General features: G+C 38.0%; 1 protein-coding gene across 8 annotated transcripts in view; it reads left to right on the plus strand.

The window, feature by feature from the left end:
• Window positions 1-17,568: 17,568 nt before the first annotated feature.
• Window positions 17,569-21,311, plus strand: part of GCFC2 (GC-rich sequence DNA-binding factor 2) — a 73,153-nt gene continuing 69,410 nt past the window's right edge. Inside the window, exon 1 of one of the 8 annotated variants that reach the window (XM_089922916.1) lies at window positions 17,569-17,934. In XM_089922916.1, coding sequence (XP_089779042.1) covers window positions 17,640-17,934 — 295 coding nt within the window. In that variant the 5' untranslated portion in view covers window positions 17,569-17,639. The remainder of the gene's footprint in view (window positions 17,935-21,311) is intronic. The other 7 variants (XM_089922918.1, XM_089922919.1, XM_089922917.1 and 4 more) reach the window with 7 other exon arrangements.

Genomic DNA, 21,311 nt, shown 5'->3' on the forward strand with positions numbered 1-21,311 from the left:
TCTGCCAATACCATGCTGTGTTGATTACTATAGCTTTGTAGTATAATTTGAAATCAGGGAGTATGATACCCCCAACTTTGTTCTTTTTCTTTCAGATTGATTTCACTATTTAGGGTCTTTTATGGTTCCACATAGATTTTAGGATTTTTTGTTCTATTTCTGTGAAAAATGTCATTGGGATTTTGACAGGAATTGTATTGAATCTGTAGTTTGCTTTAGATAGTTATAGGCATTTTAACAATGTTAATTCTTTCAATCCATGTGCATGGAATATCTTTTCATTTCTTAGTGTTTTTTTTCAATTTCTTTCAACAATGTTTTATAATTTTCAGTGTATGGATCTTTCACCTCCTTGGTCAAATTTATTCCTAGGTATTTTATTTTTTTATGTAGCTGAAAATGGGATTGTTTTGATTTCTTTTACTTTCAGTTTGTTGTTAGTGTATAGAAATACAACATATTTTGTATATTGATTTTGTACCCTGTAATTTTACAGTATTTCTTTATTATTTCTAATGGTGTTTTGGTGGAGTTTTTAGGGTTTTCTACATATAAAACCATGTCATCCACAAATAGTGATAGTTTTACTTCTTCCTTTCTAATGTAGATGCTTTTTATTGCTGTTTCTTGTCTAACTGCTCTGATGAGGACTTCCAATACTATGTTGAATAAGAGTGGTGAGAGTGGGCACCCTTGACTTGTTCCTGATTGTAGAGGGATAGCTTTCAGTTTCACAATTGAGTATGATGTAAGCTGTGGGCTTAACATATATGGTCTTTATTATGTTGGGGTACATTCCTTCTATACCCATCTTATTGAGAGTTTTTATCATAAATGTGTGTTGAATTTTGTCAATGCTTTTTATGCAACTATTAAGATAATCATGTGGTTTTTACCTTTCATTTTGTTAATGTGGTATATCATGTTGATTGATTTGCAGATGTTGAAATATCCTTGCATCCCTGGAATAAATCCCGCTTGATCATGGTGTATGATCCTTTTAATGCATTGTTGTATTTGGTTTGCTAATATTTTATTGGGGATTTTTGCACCCATGTTCATTAGAGGCGTTGGCCTGTAATTTTTTTTCTGTGTGTTGTCCTTGGTAGTTTTGGTATCAGGGAAGTGTTGGATTCATAAAATGAGTTAGAAAGCATTCCCCCTTCTTCAATTTTTTGGAAGAATTTGAGAAGGATAGACATTAAATCTTTGAATGTTTGGCATAATTTACCTGTGAAGCTGCCTGATCCTGAACTTTTGTTTTGGGGGTGGTTTTTGATTACTGTTTCAATCTCCTTACTTACTTACTCTTACTAGTGATTGGTATATTCAAATTTGCTATTTCTTCATGATTTAGTCTTGGAAGGTTGTATGAATTTAGCTATTTCTCCTAGGTTGTCCAATTTGTTGTTGTGTAGCTATTCATAGTATTCTCTTATAACCCTTTGTATTTCTGTAGTATCCATTGTAATTTCTCCTCTTTTGTTTCTGATTTTATTTATCTGAAACTTCTCTCCTTTTTTCTTAGTGAGTGTAGCTAAAGGTTTGTCAATTTTGTTTACCTTTTCAGAGAACTAGCTCTTAGTTATATTGATCTTTTCTATTGTTTTTGTAGTGTCTATTTCATTTGTTTTCACTCTGATCTTTATTATTACTTTCCTTCTGATGACTTTGGGCTTCATTTGTTCTTCTTTTTCTAGTTCCTTTAGGTGTAAAATTAGATTGTTTATTTGAGATTTTTCTTATTTCTTGAGGTAGGCCTTTATCACTATGAACTTCCCTCTTAGAACTGTTTTTGCTGCCTCCCACAGATTTTGGTATGTTGTATTTTCATTTTCATTTGTCTTCAGGTATTTTTCAATTTCTCCTTTGATATCTTCATTGACCCAATAGGCTGTTGTTTAGTCTTCACATATTTGTGATTCTCCCAGCTTTCTTTTTGTAGTTGATATGTAGTTTCCTACCATTGTGATTGGAAAAGATGCTGATATTATTTCAGTCTTCTTAAATTTATTGAGACTTGTTTTATGTCCTAACATATGGTCTCACCTTGATTCTCAAGGTTCCATTGAGAAGAATTTGTATTTGCTGTATTTGGATGGAATGTTCTATATTTAAGGCCATTGTTTTCTTGTTGACTCTCTGTCTGGATGGTCTATCCATTGATGGAAGTGGGGTTTTAAAATCCCCTACTATTATTGTGTTGCTGTCAATTTCACCCTTTAAGTCTGTTAATAATTGCTTTATATATTATGGTGCTCCTGTGTTAGATGCATATATATTAATAACTGTTATGTCTTCTTGATGAATTGTCCCCTTTATCATAATATAATGTCTACCTTTGTCTCTCGCTACATTTTTTGGCTTGCAGTTTATTTTATCTGATATGAGTATGGCTATACTCACTTTCTTTTGGCTGCCATTTGCTTCGAGTATCATGTTTCATCCTTCTACTTTGCACTTATGTTTGCTTTTAGAGCTGAGATGAGTCTCCTGGAGGCAGTACATAGTTGGAGCTTGTTTTTTAATCCATCTATCAGCTCTGTGTCTCTTGATTAATGAATTCAACTCATTAGTATTTAGGGTGATTATTGATAAATGGGGACTTAGTACTGCCATTTTATCTTTTGTCTTCTGGTTACTCTATATCTCTGTTGTTTCTTTTTCCTTGTGTTTTTGTCTGCCATTTTGGTTTGGTGACATTTCTGTTTCCTCTCTTTTTATATTGCATGTCACTGCTTCAGATTTATGTTTTGTGATTACCATGAGGTTTGTATAAAATTTCTCATAGATAAAATAGTCATTTTTCTGCTGATGGCATCTTATCTTCATTTGCCTTTACTGGTTCTGTCCTTTTCTTCTGCCTCTTTTATGTTTTTGTTGTTTCAAATTATCCCTTTTTATGTTGTGAGTTCATTACCAAATTGAAGTAGCTATAGTTATTTTTTCCTGCTTTCTCCCTTTATCCTATAATTGTTTAACAACCTATTTGGATACAGAGTTGCAAGTTTCTGATTCTGTCTATTTATCACCCTACTCAAAGTTTTGTGTACATTTTTGCCTTTTCATTTCAGGTAGAAGAGCTCCTTTCAACATTTCATGCAAGGCAGATCTAGTTGTGATGAACTCCCTCAGCTTTTATTTGTCTGGGAAAGCCTTTATCTGTCTTTCATATCTGAAGGATAACATTGCTGGATAGAGTATTCTTGGCTAACAGTTTTTATCTCTCAATATTTTGAGTATGTCATTCCATTCTCCTAGCCTGTTGAGTTTCTGTTGAGAAATCTGCTGATAGCCTAATGAGGGTTCCGTTGTAGGTTACCCCCACCCCACCTGGCTGCCTTTAAAATTCTTTCTTTGTCATTGACTTCTGACAGTTTGAATATGTGTCTTGGAGAAGGTATTTTTGCATTAAGGCAATTAAGTGTTCTTTTAGTTTCATTGACTTATATACCCATTTCCTTCCCCAGGTTTGGGAATTTTTCAGCTATTACTTCTTTAAATCAACTCACTGCTCCCTTCTCACTCTCATCTCCTTCTGAGATACCTATTATCATTATGTTGTCCTTCCTAATGGAGTCAGATAGTTATTGTAGAATTTCTTCATTTTTTTGATCTTAGCTCTCTCTCCTTTTCTACCTGTATCATTTCTAGATATCTATCTTTGTTCTTGCAAATTCTGTCTTCCATATGGTCTGTTTGATTTTCGGTGCTGTCTAATGCATTCTTAATCTCATTTTTTGAGCGCTTCATCTCCAGAATTTCTGTTTGGTTCTTTTTCAGAGTTTCAGTCTCTTTGATAAAGTATTCCTTTGTTCATTAATTTTATTCTTGAGCCCATTGAACTGCCTTTCTGAGTTTTCTTAGAGCTCATTGAGTTTCTTCATGTTATTAATTAGATCAGAATTCTGGAGAATTGTCATTTTCTTTTGCAATACTCTGTTATTGTGTTTTTTCATGGTGTTTGATGGGTTGTTCCTCTGCCAGAGCATTTGAAGTAGTGAACACTTTTCTTCTTTAGGTAAAGTATTTTCTACTGGATTCTAACAACTCAACAAGTTAGTAATTAGAGGTCTTTATTTTCCTTTTCAGTAAGTGGCACTAGAGCACAAGCTTTTGATATCTCTTACCTGAGCTGCCTCTGGCTATATTTGAGAATCCACCTTCTTTCTACCCTCCACCTCCTCTTCCAGAGGTGTTGCCAATGGCCTCATTGTCACTGTTTGTGTCTCCAGGGTCACTGGTGCCTTGCTGCTGCCAGTGTTGCTGCTGTCAATGGTATCACCACCTAGGGCACTGGGATGGCAGATGCCTCCATCACATCCAAGTTTGCCTGGGTCACACAGAGGGAGATGAAGCGTGGCAGGTAGAGCCATGGTCACAGGCACTTCTGCCATATCCAGGGTTTTTAGGTTTGGGGGCGCCAATGCTGTGGGCAGGGAGCCAGAATTGTGGGCACCTCCACAGCTGGAAGGACAAGGTCACAGGCCCCACTGCTGCTTTTGCTTGGTTCCCTGTGGCCACAGATGTCACTGTGGTCAGGATGCTGGAGTCACATATGCTACCTCCCCTGCTGCTACCAGGCTCTCTGGGGCTCAGTCTCCATGGCCAGAGGGCCAGGATTACAAGCACCACCTCTACTTTTCCCTGGTTCTGTCTCTTCTATGTGTTCCAGTCCACCCACCTTTAGATGTACAGATGTGTGGAACTCTCCAGCATCTTGGTGTGTTGGGAAAAGAAACATTTGTTGAGTCAGGGATGTTTTATTGTTGTAGATTAAAGGGGGAAGATTAAAAGAGCATCTCACACTACCATGATGCTGACATCTGTCCTAGGGAGCTTTTCTTAATTTTTCTCTTTGTTCCTCTGTTTCCTCATCCAAGAAAGCAGGGATAATGCTCCAACTAGTAAGGATGCTATGAGTATAAAATGAAATAATATATGTTAAGTGCTTGTCATAATACCTGACACATAGTAGTTGCTCAATAAATTTTGGCTGCTATTATTATTTTATTGCCTACCAAAAATTAGTGCTTTTAAGATCTCACTCTTATAAGAAGTGAAACTAAAACAATTCCCTACTGAGATCAAATATGCTTTCTGGTCCCTAAGTTAAACAATTCTGAAAGAATTATATTTTCCTGTTTTTCATGCTAAATAATACTGGGCTGAACAAAGATATTTGTTACCAGAAGCACCCGCTCCTGGAAGTTAAGACTGTGAGCCAACTAAAAACAGCTTACTTGTCAAGATTAACAGCTGGCTCAAGAAGATTGAAATCATATAAAGTATCTTTTCTGGCCACAGTGGTATGAAACTAGAAACCAACAAGAGGAAAGCTGGAAAATTTATAAGTGGAAACTAAACAATACACTCCTAAACAACCAATAGTTCAAATAAGAAATAAAAATTTTAAAAAATCTCAAAACAAATGGAAATGGAATTACAACACACCAAAACCTACAGCATGCTGCAAAAGCAGTTAATAGAAGAAATTTTATTGTTATAAATGAATATATTAAGAAAATAGAGAGATCCCAAATAAACTACATATCAAGGAACTAAAAAAAAAGGACAAACTAAGCCCCAAAATAAGCAGAAGGAAGGAAATAACAAAAATCAGAGTAAATGAAATAGAGACAGGAAAAAATAGAAAATACTAACAAAACTAAGAGCTGTTGTTTTGAAAAGATAAACAAAATTGACAAACTTTTAGCTAGACTAACCACAGGGTGGGGGAAAGAAGACTCAAATAAATAAAATCAGAAATGAAAGAGGAGACATTACAAAAGGTACCACAAAAATACATAAGATCATAAAAGACTACTATGAACAATTATACACCAGCAAATTGGATAACCTAGAATAAATGGATAAATTCCTAGAAAAATATACCTTACCAAGACTGAATCATGAAGAAATAGAAAATATGAACAGACCAATAATAAGTGAGGAGATTGAATCAGTAATCAAAAACCTTCCAACACAGAAGTGTCCAGGATGAGATGATTTCATTAATGAATTCTATCAAACACTTAGAGACGAATTAAAGCCAATCCTTCTCAAACTATTTCAAAAAAAAAATGAAGAAGAGGGAACCATCCCAAACTCATTTTAAGAGGCCCTAATGCCAAAGCCAGCTAAGGTCACTACAAGAAAACTATAGACCAATATCCCTGATGGATATAGATACAAAAATTCTCAACAAAATATTAGCAAACTGAATTCAACAACATATTAAAGAGATCATGCACCATGATCAAGTGGGATTTATCCCCAGGATGCAAGGATGATTCAACATATGCAAATCAAAAATGTGACACACCACATTAAATAGAATAAAAGGTGAAAACAATAGGATCCTCTCAGTAGATGCAGAAAAAGCATTTGACAAAATACAACATCCTTTCATGATAAAAAAGCCCTCAACAAATTAGGTATAGAAGGAACATACTTCAACATAATAAAGGCCATGTACAACAAACCCACAGCTAACATCATACTCAACGGTGAAAGAGTGAAAGCTTATTCTCTAAGATCACAAACAAGACAGATGCCCACTCTCACCTCTTATTCAAAACAGTAGTGAAATTCCTAGTTAGAGCAATTAGACAAGATAAAGAAATAAAAGGTATCCAAATCAGAAAGGAAGAAGTAAAATTGTCATTATTTGACCTTATATATAGGAAACCCTAAAAATTATACATGCACACACATACAAACACACACAAATTATTAGAAAGAATACGTAAACTCAACAAAATTGCAGAATACAGAATCAACACACAAAAATCAGCTGCATTTATACACTCTAACAATGAACAATCAAAAATGGAAATTTGGAGAACAATCCCATTTACAATAGCATCAAACAGGAAAAAATACTTTGGAATAAATTCAACCAAGGAGGTAAAGACTTCTACACTGAAAACCACAAAACATTGATGAAAGAAATTAAAGAAAATACCATAAAGGGAAAGATATCCTGTGTTTATGAATTGGAAGACAATATTGTTACAATGTCCATACTACCTCCAAAGAGTCTACATATTCAAAGCAATCCCTATTAAAGTCTCAATTTTTACAGAAATAGGAAAAAAATCCTAAAATTCATCTGGAAGCACAAAACACCCTGAATAGCCAAAACAACTCTATGAAAGAAAACAAAGTTGAAGGCATCACATCTCCTGATTTTTAAACCTATTGCAAAACTACAATGATCAAAAGACTATGGTACTGGATGAGGGGAAGATGGCGGAAGAGTAAGACGTGGAGATCACCTTCCTCCCCACAGATACACCAGAAATACATCTACACGTGGAACAACTCCTACAGAACACCTACTGAACACTGGCAGAAGACCTCAGACCTCACAAAAGGCAAGAAACTCCCCACGTACCTGGGTAGGGCAAAAGAAAAAAAGAAAAAACAGAGACAAAAGAATAGGGACGGGACCTGCACCAGTGGGAGGGAGCTGTGAAGGAGGAAAGGTTTCAACACACTAGGAAGCTCTTTCGCGGGCGGAGACTGCAGGTGGCGGAGGGGGGAAGCTTCGGAGCCGCAGAGAAGAGCACAGCCACAGGGATGCGGGGGGCAAAGTGGGAGATTCCCGCACAGAGAATCGGTGTCAACTGGCACCCACCAGCCCAAGAGGCTTGTCTGCTCAACCGCTGGGGCAGGCGGGGCTGCGAGCTGAAGCTCGGGCTTTGGTTGGAGCGCAGGGAAAGAACTGGGGCTGGCAGCGTGAACACAGCCTGAAGGGGGTTATTGCGCCACGGCTGGCCGGGAGGGAGTCCAGGGAAAAGTCTGGACCTGCCGAAGAGGCAAGAGACTTTTTCTTCCCTCTTTGTTTCCTGGTGCGCAAGGAGAGGGGATTAAGAGCACTGCTTGGAGGAGCTCCAGAGACAGGCATGAGCCGCGGCTAAAAGCGCGGACCCAAGAGACGGGCAGGAGACGCTAAGGCTGCTGCTGCTGCCACCAAGAAGCCTGTGTGCGAGAACAAGTCACTATCCACACCTCCCTTCCGGGGAGCCTGTGCAGCCCGCCACTGCCAGGTTGCCAGGATCCAGGCACAACTTCCCCAGGAGAACGCATGGTGAGCCTCAGGCCGGTGCAACGTCATGCTGGCCTCTGCCGCCGCAGGCTCGCCCCGCACTCCGTGCCCCTGGTTCCCCCCGGCCTGAGTGAGCCAGAGTCCCCGAATCAGCAGCTCCTTTAATCCCGTCCTGTCTGAGCGAAAAACAGGCGCCCTCTGGCGACCTACACTCAGAGGCGGGGCCAAATCCAAAGCGGAGGCCCTGGGAGCTGTGAGAACAAAGAAGAGAAAGGGAAATCTCTCCCAGCAGCCTCAGAAGCAGCGGATTAAAGCTCCACAATCAACTTGATGTACCCTGCATCTGTGGAATACATGAATAGACAACGAATCATCGCAAATTGAGGAGGTGGACTTTGAGAGCAAGATTTATGATTTTTTCCTCTTTTCCTCTTTTTGTGAGTGTGTATGTGTATGCTTCTGTGTGAGATTTTGTTTGTATAGCTTTGTTTCCACCATTTGGCCTAGGGTTCTTACCGTCCATTTTTTCTTTTTTTTCTTCTAAATAATTACTTTTTATTTTAATAACTTTATTTTATTTTACTTTATCTTCTTTCTTTCTTTCCTTCCTTCCCTCCTTTAGACAACGAATCATCCCAAATTAAGGAGGTGGACTTTGAGAGCAAGATTTATGATTTTTTCCCCTCTTCCTCTTTTTGTAAGTATGTATGTGTATGCTTCTGTATGAGATTTTGTCTGTACAGCTTTGCTTCCACCATTTGTCCTAAGGTTCTATCCATCCGTTGTTTTTTTTATTAATTTTTTTCTTAATAATTATTTTTTAATTTAATAACTTTATTATATTTTACTTTATTTTATTTTACTTTATCTTCTTTCTTTCTTTCTTTTTTCCTTCCTTCCCTACTTCCTTCCTTCCTCCCTCCGTCCCTCCCTCCCTCCCCCCTTCTTTCTTTCTTTCTTTTCTTCTTTCCTTTGCTTCTTCCTTCATTCCTTTCTTTCTTTCTTTCTTTCTTCCTAATTCTACTAATTCTTTCTCTCTACTTTTGCTCCCTTTTATTCTGAGCCGTGTGGATGAAAGGCACTTGGTGCTGCAGGCAGGAGTCAGTGCTGTGCCTCTGAGGTGGGAGAGCCAACTACAGGACACTGGTCAACAAGAGACCTCCCAGCTCCACATAATATCAAATGGCGAAAATCTCCCAGAGATCTCCATCTCAACACCAGCACCCAGCTTCACCCAACGACCAGCAAGCTACAGTGCTGGACAACCTATGCCAAACAACTAGCAAAACAGGAACACAACCCCACCCATTAGCAGAGAGGCTGCCTAAAATCATAATGAGTCCACAGACACCCCAAAACACACAACCAGACGTGGACCTGCCCACCAGAAAGACAAGATCCAGCCTCATCCACCAGAACACAGGCACTAATCCCCTCCACCATAAGCCTACACAACCCACTAAACCACCTTAGCCACTGGGGACAGACACCAAAAACAATGGGAACCATGAACCTGCAGCCTTCAAAAAGGAGACCCCAAACACAGTAAGATAAACAAAATGAGAAGTCAGAAAAACACACCGCAGATGAAGGAGCAAGATAAAAACCCACCAGGCCTAACAAATTAAGGGGAAATAGGCAGTCTACCTGAAAAAGAATTCAGAATAATGATAGTAAAGATGATCCAACATCTTGGAAACAGAATGGACAAAATGCAAGAAACATTTAACAAGGACCTAGAAGAACTAAAGATGAAACAAACAACGATGAACAACACAAGAAATGAAATTAAGAATACTCTAGATGGGATCAATAGCAGAATAACTGAGGCAGAAGAACGGATAAGTGACCTGGAAGATAAAATAGTGGAAATAACTACTGCAGAGCAGAATAAAGAAAAAAGAATGAAAAGAACTGAGAACAGTCTCAGAGACCTCTGGGACAACATTTAACACACCAACATTAGAATTATAGGGGTTCCAGAAAAAGAAGAGAAAAAGAAAGGGACTGAGAAAATAATTGAAAAGATTATAGTTGAAAATTTCCCTAATATGGGAAAGGAAATAGTTAATCAAGTCCAGGAAGGACAGAGAGTCCCATACAGGATAAATCCAAGGAGAAATATGACAAGACACATATTAATTAAACTGTAAAAATTAGATACAAAGAAAGCATATTAAAAGCAGCAAGGGAAAACAACAAATAACACACAAGGGAATCCCCATAAGGTTAACAGCTGATCTTTCAGAAGAAACTGCAAGCCAGAAGGGAGTGGCAGGACATATTGAAAGTGATGAAGGAGAAAAACCTGCAACCAAGATTACTCTACCCAGCAAGGATCTCATTCAGATTTGATGGAGAAATTAAAACCTTTACAGACAAGCAAAAGCTGACAGAGTTCAGCACCACCAAACCAGCTTTACAATAAATGCTAAAGGAACTTCTCTAGGCAAGAAACAAAAGAGAAGGAAAAGACCTACAATAGTGAACCCAAAACAATTTAGAAAATGGGAATAGGAACATACATATGGATAATTACCTTAAATATAAATGGACTAAATGCTCCCACCAAAAGACACAGACTGGCTGAATGGACACAAAAACAAGACCCATATATATGCTGTCTACAAGAGACCCACTTCAGACCTAGAGACACATACAGACTGAAAGTAAGTGGATGGAAAAAGATATTTCATGCAAACGAAAACCAAAAGAAAGCTGGAGTAGCAATTCTCATATCAGACAAAATAGACTTTAAAATAAAGACTATTCAAAGGTACAAAGAAGGACACTACATAATGACCAAGCGATCGATCCAAGAAGAAGATATAACAGTTGTAAATATTTATGCACCCAACATAGGAGCACCTCAATACATAAGGCAAATTCTAACAGCCATAAAAGGGGAAATCGACAGTAACACATTCATAGTAGGGGACGTTAACACCACTCTTTCACCAATGGACAGTTCATCCAAAATGAAAATAAATAAGGAAACACAAGCTTTAAATGATACATTAAACAAGATGGACTTAATTGATATTTATAGGACACTCCCCCCAAAAACAACAGAATACACATTTTTCTCAAGTGCTCATGGAACATTCTCCAGGATAGATTATATCTTGGGTCACAAATCAAGCCTTGGTAAATTTAAGAAAATTGAAATTGTATCAAATATCTTTTCCGACCACAACGCCATGAGACTAGATATCAATTACAGGAAAAGATCTGTAAAAAATACAAACACATGGAGGCTAAACAATACACTACTTAATAACAAAGTCATCACTGAAGAAATCAAAGAGGAAATCAAAAAATACCTAGAAACAAATGACAATGGAGACACGACGACCCAAAACTTATGGGATGCAGCGAAGCAGTTCTAAGAGGGAAGTGTACAGCAATACAAGCCCACCTTAAGAAACAGGAAACATCTCGAATAAACAACCTAACCTTGCACCTAAAGCAATTAGAGAAAGAAGAACAAAAAAACCCCGAAGTTAGCAGAAGGAAAGAAATCATAAAAATCAGATCAGAAATAAATGAAAAAGAAATGAAGGAAACGATAGCAATGATAAATAAAATTAAAAGCTGGTTCTTTGAGAAGATAAACAAAATTGATAAACCATTAGCCAGACTCATCAATAAAATAAGGGAGAAGACTCAAATCAATAGAATTAGAAATGAAAAAGGAGAAGTAACAACTGACACTGTAGAAATACTAAAGATCATGGGAGATTACTACAAGCAACTCTATGCCAATAAAATGGACAACCTGGAAGAAGTGGACAAATTCTTAGAAATGCACACCCTGCCAAGACTGAATCAGGAAGAAATAGAAAATATGAACAGAACATTCACAAGCACTGAAACTGAAACTGTGATTAAAAATCTTCCAACAAACAAAAGCCCGGGACCAGATGGCTTCACAGGTGAATTCTATCAAACATTTAGAGAGCTAACACCTATCCTTCTCAAACTCTTCCAAAATATAGCAGAGGGAGGAACACTCCCAAATTCATTCTATGAGGCCACCATCACCTTGATACCAAAGCCAGACAAGGATGTCACAAAGAAAGAAAACTACAGGCCAATATGACTGATGAACATAGATGCAAAAATCCTCAACAAAATACTAGCAAACAGAATCAAACAGAACATTAAAAGGATCATACACCATGATCAAGTGGGGTTTATTCCAGGAATGCAAGGATTCTTCAATATACACAAATCAATCAATGTGTTACACCATATTAACAAATTGAAGGAGAAAAACCATATGATCACCTCAATAGATGCAGAGAAAGCTTTCGACAAAATTCAACACCCATTTATGATAAAAACACTGCAGAAAGTAGGCATAGAGGGAACTTTCCTCAACATAATAAAGGTCATATATGAAAAACCCACAGCCAACATCATCCTCAATGTTGAAAAACTGAAAGCATTTCCACTAAGATCAGGAACAAGACAAGGTTGCCCACTCTCACCACTCTTATTCAACATAGTTTTGGAAGTTTTAGCCACAGCAATCAGAGAAGCAAAGGAAATAAAAGGAATCCAAATCGGAAAAGAAGAAGTAAAGCTGTCACTGTTTGCAGATGACATGATACTATACATAGAGAATTCTAAAGATGCTACCAGAAAACTACGAGAGCTAATCAATGAATTTGGTAAAGTAGCAGGATACAAAATTAACGCACAGAAATCTCTGTCATTCCTATACACTAATGATGAAAAATCTGAAAGTGAAATCAAGAAAACACTCCCATTTACCATTGCAACAAAAAGAATAAAATATCTAGGAATAAATCTACCTAAGGAGACAAAAGACTTGTATGCAGAAAATTATAAGACACTGATGAAAGAAATTAAAGATGATACAAATAGATGGAGAGACATACCATGTTCTTGGATTGGAAGAATCAACATTGTGAAAATGATTCTACTACCCAAAGCAATCTACAGATTCAATGCAATCCATATCAAACTACCACTGGCATTTTTCACAGAACTAGAACAAAAAATGTCACAATTTGTATGGTGACACAAAAGACCCCGAATAGCCAAAGCAATCTTGAGAACAAAAAACGGAGCTGGAGGAATCAGGCTCCCTGACTTCAGGCTATATTACAAAGCTACAGTAATCAAGACAGTATGGTACTGGCACAAAAACAGAAAGATAGATCAATAGAACAGGTAGAAAGCCCAGAGATAAACCCACGCACATATGATCACCTTATCTTTGATAAAGGAGGAAGGAATGTACAGTGGAGAAAGGAGAGCCTCTTCAATGAGTGGTGCTGGGAAAACTGGTCAGGTACATGTAAAAGTATGAGATTAGATCACTCCCTAACACCATACACCAAAATAAGCTCAAAATGGATTAAAGACCTAAATGTAAGGGCAGAAACTATCAAACTCTTAGAGGAAAACATAGGCAGAACACTCTATGACATAAATCACAGCAAGATCCTTTTTGACCCACCTCCTAAAGAAATGGAAATAAAAACAAAAATAAGCAAATGGGACCTAATAAAACTTCAAAGCTTTTGCACAGCAAAGGAAACCATAAACAAGACCAAAAGACAACTCTCAGAATGGGAGAAAATATTTGCAAATGAAGCAACTGACAAAGGATTAATCTCCAAAAGTTATAAGCAGCACATGCAGCTCAATAACAAAAAAACAAACAACCCAATCCAAAAATGGGCAGAAGATCTAAACAGATATTTCTCCAAAGAAGATATACAGACTGCCAACAAACACATGAAGGAATACTCAACGTCATTAATCATTAGAGAAATGCAAATCAAAACTACAGTGAGATATCATCCCACACCAGTCAGAATGGCCGTCATCAAAAAATCTAGAAACAATAAATGCTGGAGAGGGTGTGGAGAAAAGGGAACCCTCTTGCACTGCTGGTGGGAATGTGAATTGGTACAGCCACTATGGAGAACAGTATGGAGGTTCCTTAAAAAACTACAAATAGAACTACTATATGACCCAGCAATCCCCCTACTGGGCATATAACCTGAGGAAACCATAATTCAAAAAGAGTCTGGTACCAAAATGTTCATTACAGCTCTATTTACAATAGTCTGGAGATGGAAACAACCTAAGTGTCCATCATCAGATGAATGGATAAAGAATATGTGGCACATATATACAATGGAATGTTACTCAGCCATAAAAGGAAACGAAATTGAGCTATTTGTAATGAGGTGGATAGACCTAGAGTCTGTCATACAGAGTGAAGTAAGTTAGAAAGAGAAAGACAAATACCGTTTGCTAACACATATATATGGAATTTAAGAAAAAAAAATGTCATGAGGAACCTAGGGGTAAGACAGGAATAAAGACACAGACCTACTAGAGAACGGACTTGAGGATATGGGGAGGGGGAAGGGTGAGCTGTGACAAAGCGAGAGAGAGGCATGGACATATATACACTACCAAACGTAAGGTAGATAGCTAGTGGGAAGCAGCTGCATAGCACAGGGAGATCAGCTCGGTGCTTTGTGACCACCTGGAGGGGTGGGATAGGGAGGGTTGAAGGGAGGGAGACGCAAGAGGGAAGAGATATGGGAACATATGTATATGTATAACTGATTCACTTTGTTATAAAGCAGAAACTAACACACCATTGTAAAGCAATTATACCCCAATAAAGAGGTTAAAAAAAAAAGAACACACAGAAGTTTCAAGTAAGATAAAAAAAAAAAAAAGAGTATGGTACTGCCATAAAGACAGACATGTAGAACAATGATACAGAATAGAGAACCCAGAAATAAACCCACACATATATGGTCAACTAATCTTTGACAGAAGTACCAAGAACACACAATGGGAAAGAATAGTGCCTTCAACAGATGGTGTTGGGGAAACTGGATATCCACATGCAAAAGAACAAAATTGTATGCTTATCTTACACCATATACAAAAATCATTTCAAAATATATTAAACACTTAAACATAAAATCTTAAACTGTAAAATTCTTAAAAGAAAATTTAAGGGAAAATCTTCATGACATTGGTCTTGGCAATGATTTATTGGATATGATGCCAAAAGCACTGGCAACAGAATCAAAAATAGACAAGTAGGATTACATCAAACTAAAAAGCTTCTGCCCAGCAAAGGAAATGATCAACAGACTGAAAAGGCAAACTATGGAAAGGGAGAAAAATATTGACAAACCATATATATGATAAGAGATTAATATCCAAAATATATAAGGTAGTACTACAACTCAATGACAAAACAAAACCAACAACAAAACCAAATAACCCAATTTTAAAATGGGCAAAGGATTTGAATAGACTTTCTCCAAAGAAGCCAACAGCTATGTGAAAGATGCTGAACATCACTAATCAGGGAAATGCCAATCAAAACCACAATGAGATATCACTTCACATCTGCTAGGATGGCCGGTATCAATCAATCAATCAATAGTCAACAAGTGTTGGCAAGGTTGTGGAGAAACTGGAATGTTTGCACACAGTTGGTGGGAATGTGAAATGTGCAGTTGTTATGGAAAACAGTAGGGAAGTTCCTCAAAAAATTAAAAATAAAACTACCATATGATCCAGCCGTCCCACTTCTGGGTATTTATCCACAAGAATTGAAATCAGGATCTTGAAGACATATTTGCACTCCCACATTTATTGCAACACTCTTCACAATAGCCAAGGTATGGAAACCACCTAAATGTCTATTGTCCAATGAATGGATAAAGAAAATGTGGTATATAGAGACAATGGAATATCATTCATCATTAAAAAGGAAGGAAATCCCACTATATGTGACAAAATGGATGAGCTTTGAGGACATTATGCTAAGTCACAGAAGGGTAAATACTGCATGATTCCACTTACGTGAGGTACCTAAAATAGCCAAACTCATAGAAGCAAAAAGGAGAATGGTGATTGCCAGGGGCAGGAAGGAGGAGGAATGGGGAGTTAAAGTACAACAGGTAAAAAGCTTTGGTTAAAAGGAAAAAGTTCTAGAGATCTGCTGTACAACATTGTGTTTATAATTAACAATACTGTACTGTACACTTAAAAATTTGTTAAGAGTGTAGATCTTACGTTAAGTATTTTGAGCATCATTTTTTTTTTTTAAGTAATTTCCAACAAGCCAAACTGTAGGGATAGTTTGGCTAATAGCACCTGACCACCGGGAGCATGACCCCCATGTATATCATGACCCTTTGGGCCCAGGACAAGAGACCGTCATAGTAAGTGCTCAAAAATAGATACTGAAAAAATGAAAACAAAATTAGGTCCATACTTTTGTGGATCTATTTCCACAATAAGTGTTTTTAATTCCCAAAGGAGAGAGTGATAACTTATTAATACGACTTCTCAATATTTGTTCTCTGAGAAAATCTGATGTAGGTTTGGCTAAAAAATGAAAATATATCTATTACTTATAACAACAGAGAATGAAAAGTAGCTCTATTATGAGAAAGGAGGCAATTTCCAAGATTGACACAATCCTTCTGTAAGTAGCACATTTCTCACTAGAGGGAGCTCAGAACCCACTGATCAATAGCTAGAGAAGCAGAATAAAATGTCACTTCACTAGGGGATAAACGATTTCCAAAAGCTGGGAATATTTCATATGCCAATTTTCTTTCAATTATTAACCTCTGTAATTTTAAATTATATAAAATATGAATAATGCAAAGTTTCCTAATAACCAGTTGATTAATTTAATAAGCTAGTATTGTAAATTAGTATAGTGGGTGCAAATAAGATATATGGCATTATTCATGTCATCTTGGGGGAAGAAATTCCTCGTATTCATGAGAAAGAGCAAATAATATAAAGTAGTGATGATTATGGGTACCTAAAAAGGCTTCTTGCTCTCTTGTTGCTCTTTACCTGTTTCTAAAGGTAATTCTGTGGGGCTGTCCTTGTTATCTCTGTGCTTCTTTTTAAATAACATCCCTATTTTTCAAATACATTTTTTTTTCTTATGGGCCAACGTATTTAACCAGGTTCGACTGAAGTCTTGATACTTGGAAGCAATCATTTGATTTTTGCTTACTTGTGCACCTATCATTTATGTGCAGATTTTACTGTGTAGATTTTACTGTTTCGCTTTCAGAGACAATCTCAAACACACACACACCTGCGGTTTTTTTGCTTGTTTTTTTTTTTTTTTTCTGTTTTAATTCTTGGTTGGAGAGAACTTCACTCTCTCCAGAAAGTAGAAGAGCAGATCCAGTCCCAGTCCAGAATGTGGGCATAACGCCTGATTCCCAGATAGGGTTTGCACAAGAAGAGCCTGTGAGTGCAGCTTTCCGTGGAACTCACCTCCGGAAGTCAGCGAGATTCTCTGCGACCATCTGCACAATCTGGCCTTGCAAAGTAAAAACGCTCTACATGCCTCAGCCCTGGGAACCGAACTCGGTCGAACAGATCGAAGGGAACAAAGCACGCATGCGCATGGCGAAGATGGAGTCGAAGACGCGCCGGTAGGGCACACGCATGCGGCGGAAAGGCGGGAGGCGGGAGCGCGCGCCTGGGTGACTGCTGTAGGCCTGGGTTAGCCAGAGCAGGAAGTGAACCTGCTATGGCTCACAGGCCGAAAAGGACTTTCCGGCAGCGCCGAGCGGACTCTAGTGACAGCGACAGCACCCATGAGCCATTTGCTGAACCCGGGGCGCCGGGGGAGCAGGCAGACCTGGGCCCTGCGGAGGAAGGGCTGTCGTCTGGCGGAGTCCGCGCGGAAGCGGCGGAACTACCCCGCCGGGCCCGGGGTCGGGGCCGGGGCCGCGGCCGGGTCTGGGCCAGTTCCCGGCACGCCGCGAGAGCGGCTCAGCGTTTGGACGGAGGCTCGGACGTCCTAGGTGACGCGGGGCAGCAGGGTGGGTACCCGGGGCAGCAGGGTGGGTGCCAGGGGCGGGGTGTGGGGAGGATGGGGAAAGAGGCCGCGGGATTCTCTAGAGGTTTCTACAACCCTTTGCCAACCACGAACAACGATGAATCGCGGAGATACCTGCCTGCGAACACTGGCCTACTGCCTGCATCTCCGTATTGGGCCCCTTGGGGGAGTAGAAAGGCTACTGCAAGGTTTGGGCTTGTCCGTGTTTGCACTGTCAGATAAACCCTCACTAATTATATATGGCTTTAGTGCTGCACTTTATGCTTATGAAGAACCTAAATCGTCACAGAAGAGTTTAAAAATTCCTAATACTCCTAGGTAGGTGAAGGTACTTTCTGTCCCCAATTCTTTTCCTCGAAAACAAGCAAAACGATACACTAGAAAAATTTAGGTGACAGGCTTTGGGACATTTTCTTTTGCGTTTTGTTTTTTAAGCGGTTATTTAAAGAAAAGATAAAAATAGCAATATATGCCACTAACAACAGATTGGTGACCCTGTAGAGTACCAATAATGGTGTTAAATACAATGTAGTAATTTTGAAGTACCTTTGCGTTCTTAAAAATAGAATTCAAGCAGCATAAACTTGTTTACATAAGATGTGTTCTAGTTTGAATTGGAGTTTAATAATAATATAGTTAAAATAAAACTATATAGTTAGGAAAAGTTAGAAATAAAAACACAGGAACAAGGACTTGGAAGGAACTTGTATAAATAGGGTCTTGAAGTTTAAATACATTAACTTCTGACTCAGACACACATAAAAATATTTGAGATTATGTTTCATTCTAAAAGGAACTTCTAAAAAAATTCAGTAGTGAAGCTCGTAGTAAAGGCCCTAAAAGCAACCAGCTTCTCCAGATAAATGGCACTTTGTACCTACTTTTGTCTGCAAACCATGTTTCTCCAGGATACCTAACACTCAGGTTTAATGAACTGAGGTAACCCCTGGTCTGTTGACATGAGTAGAATCTCCAGTTTGTCACCTGTGGATGATGCCACCAACAGAATGATGATTCAGCATTTCTGGCTTGTCACAGGATGAAATAACCATGTAGAAAACAAACCTATGTTGCTAATGATATGTTACATAATTTATTGTTATTTTGAAGACAGTATACATGGTATAATTTCAATAAATAAAAAAGTATCTGTAAAAAAATATATAGTTTTTGGTTAGTCTTGAGGTAAAAAAATTTTCTCCCATTTTTAGTCCAAGTGATTTTGGTGATTTCTTAGTCATTGTTATAATCACCTGTTTATCTGAAGTTCTGATGAATTTTAAAATATTTTTTGCTTTATGTAAGAGTCATCTGGTTAAACTTTAATGGGGGGGGGTCCCAGGAGTTGCCTCTTCTCTTGCCTTCTAAAACAGTGAAACAGTGGTTCTCAAACTTTTTGGTCTTAAGAGTACCCTTTTGGTCTTAAAGGTATACATACCCATTATACTCTTAAGAATAATTAAGGATCCCAAAGAGCTTTTGTTTCTGTGGATTATATCTATAATAATTCTGTGGATTATATCTATAATATTTACCATCTTAGGAATTAAGATAAATTTTTATTAATTCTTTTTAAAAATTAACTCATTATATGTACAGATAAACCTTTTTAATGAAAAATAACTTTTCTGAAAAATAGCAAGAGTGACGTTTTCAATTTGCAAATCTCGTTAATGTCTGGCTTAATGGAAGACAGCTGAATTCTCACAGATATTTCTGCATTCAGTCTATTGAAATATGTTGTTTTGTTTGAATGTATGAAGAAAACCACAGATAGATGATTAGGAGTACTTAAGAGCCTTTTTAGTTCATTGAAGATGTTCTGCTTTAATATTACAATGAAGCTCAAAAAGTAATAGGTTCTTAAAGGTTAGTTTGCAATGTGTGTCGACTGAAGAAAATGCACAACGTGAAAGTTTGTGAGTTAAGTTTTATTTGGGGCAAAATGAGAACTATAGCCCAGGAGACAGCGTTTCAGGTAGCTTTGAGAAACTGCTCCACAGAGGTAGGGGAGAGGTCAGTATTACATATGATATTAGTGAAGAGGGGTTTGTGCGGTCAAACACACATTTTGGCAGAGGCTTGCTGCTAGTCATGAGGCGCAGACATCACCATTAATGATTTTAGTGCTTTTCCAGATATGAGGAGATGTAAGGATTGGGCTCATAAAATCTTCTGAAAATATCTGTCTGAAGGCCTGTTCTGCCAGTTTTTCCCAAAGCACAGAGTACCTCATTCCTCATCTCTGCCCTGAACTCCTTTCAGGGTGTATTGAAAATCAGCAGCTACAGCAGTTTGTGACTTAATCCTTGTAGATGCAGAAGGCAAGTGCCAATTTTTAGTTGGCACGAGGAAGCTGAAACCACATCAGTCAGTTTTTTTGTACTCCACTAGATTAAAATCTGTCGGTGTGTTTTGCACTTTGAATGGCTTTTACCCATGCATGACTGGTAACATCATGCATTGACTCTTTGGAAAATAGTGGTTCACCGAGTTGCAGTTCTTGCAAGTGTTGGTACAATTTATTACAATGTCAAAAGAAAAACTCTCTTAATGCTACTACTGACATCATCAGTCTTTAAGTATTGGAAAGCTATCAAGTTCACAGTAGAGGGCATGTTTTCCCAAAATTATAGACTTCACTTGAAATTTCTAATTCTTGAAGTGATAGGCACAACTTTGCTCATTTTTAAGAAAATGTTTGTCAGATACCCGTGTCTGAATAACTAGAGTTTGTCTGTCATTCTTTCAAGTAGAAAGGTTTTCCTTCTCAAAGACAGTGGTTAAGTTCAACTTGCAGCTCATCACACAAGTGCTTTTCCTTGAGGCAACCATTGCATTTCAGTATGCGCCAGAAGTGCTTTATGCATGCTTCCATTTTGATCCACAGAATATTAAAAAGATGTGTACTCAGGGCCAAAATTTAATAAAATTAATTTTTTATTGTTTCATTAAGGACAATAAGTGAAACTATTTTTCTTGCTAGTACAAGGTGGAAAAGAATACAGTGGATGCTTCTGCAGATTGGTATCACTGTTATGATTCATACTAAAAGATTTGCAGTTTTACCCACCAACGGAGTAGAAAGGGCAAGTAACAAGTTAATGTTGTGATGAAAGTAGTTTGGCTTTTCCCTCAGACCCGCTGAAAGGGTCTGAGGGACCTCCAAGGGTTGATGGATCATACTCTGAGAACCACTGCTCTGGTGTAACTTTACTTCACTTTAAGAAGATGTAGGAGTTGTTATAAATAGCAGTAGCTAAGAAAGATGTAAGCTACAGCTATATTCCTTGTTGTGTTTTACACTTGATCTTAGCCAAATGGCCAAGAAGCGATATATTACTTTGTCTTTTAATTCTT

The sequence above is a fragment of the Delphinapterus leucas genome, chromosome 13, assembly GCF_059928025.1.
Source record: "Delphinapterus leucas isolate spDelLeu-1000000601 "Yukka" chromosome 13, BTC_Dleu_Yukka2, whole genome shotgun sequence".
Taxonomy (NCBI): Eukaryota; Metazoa; Chordata; class Mammalia; order Artiodactyla; family Monodontidae; genus Delphinapterus; species Delphinapterus leucas.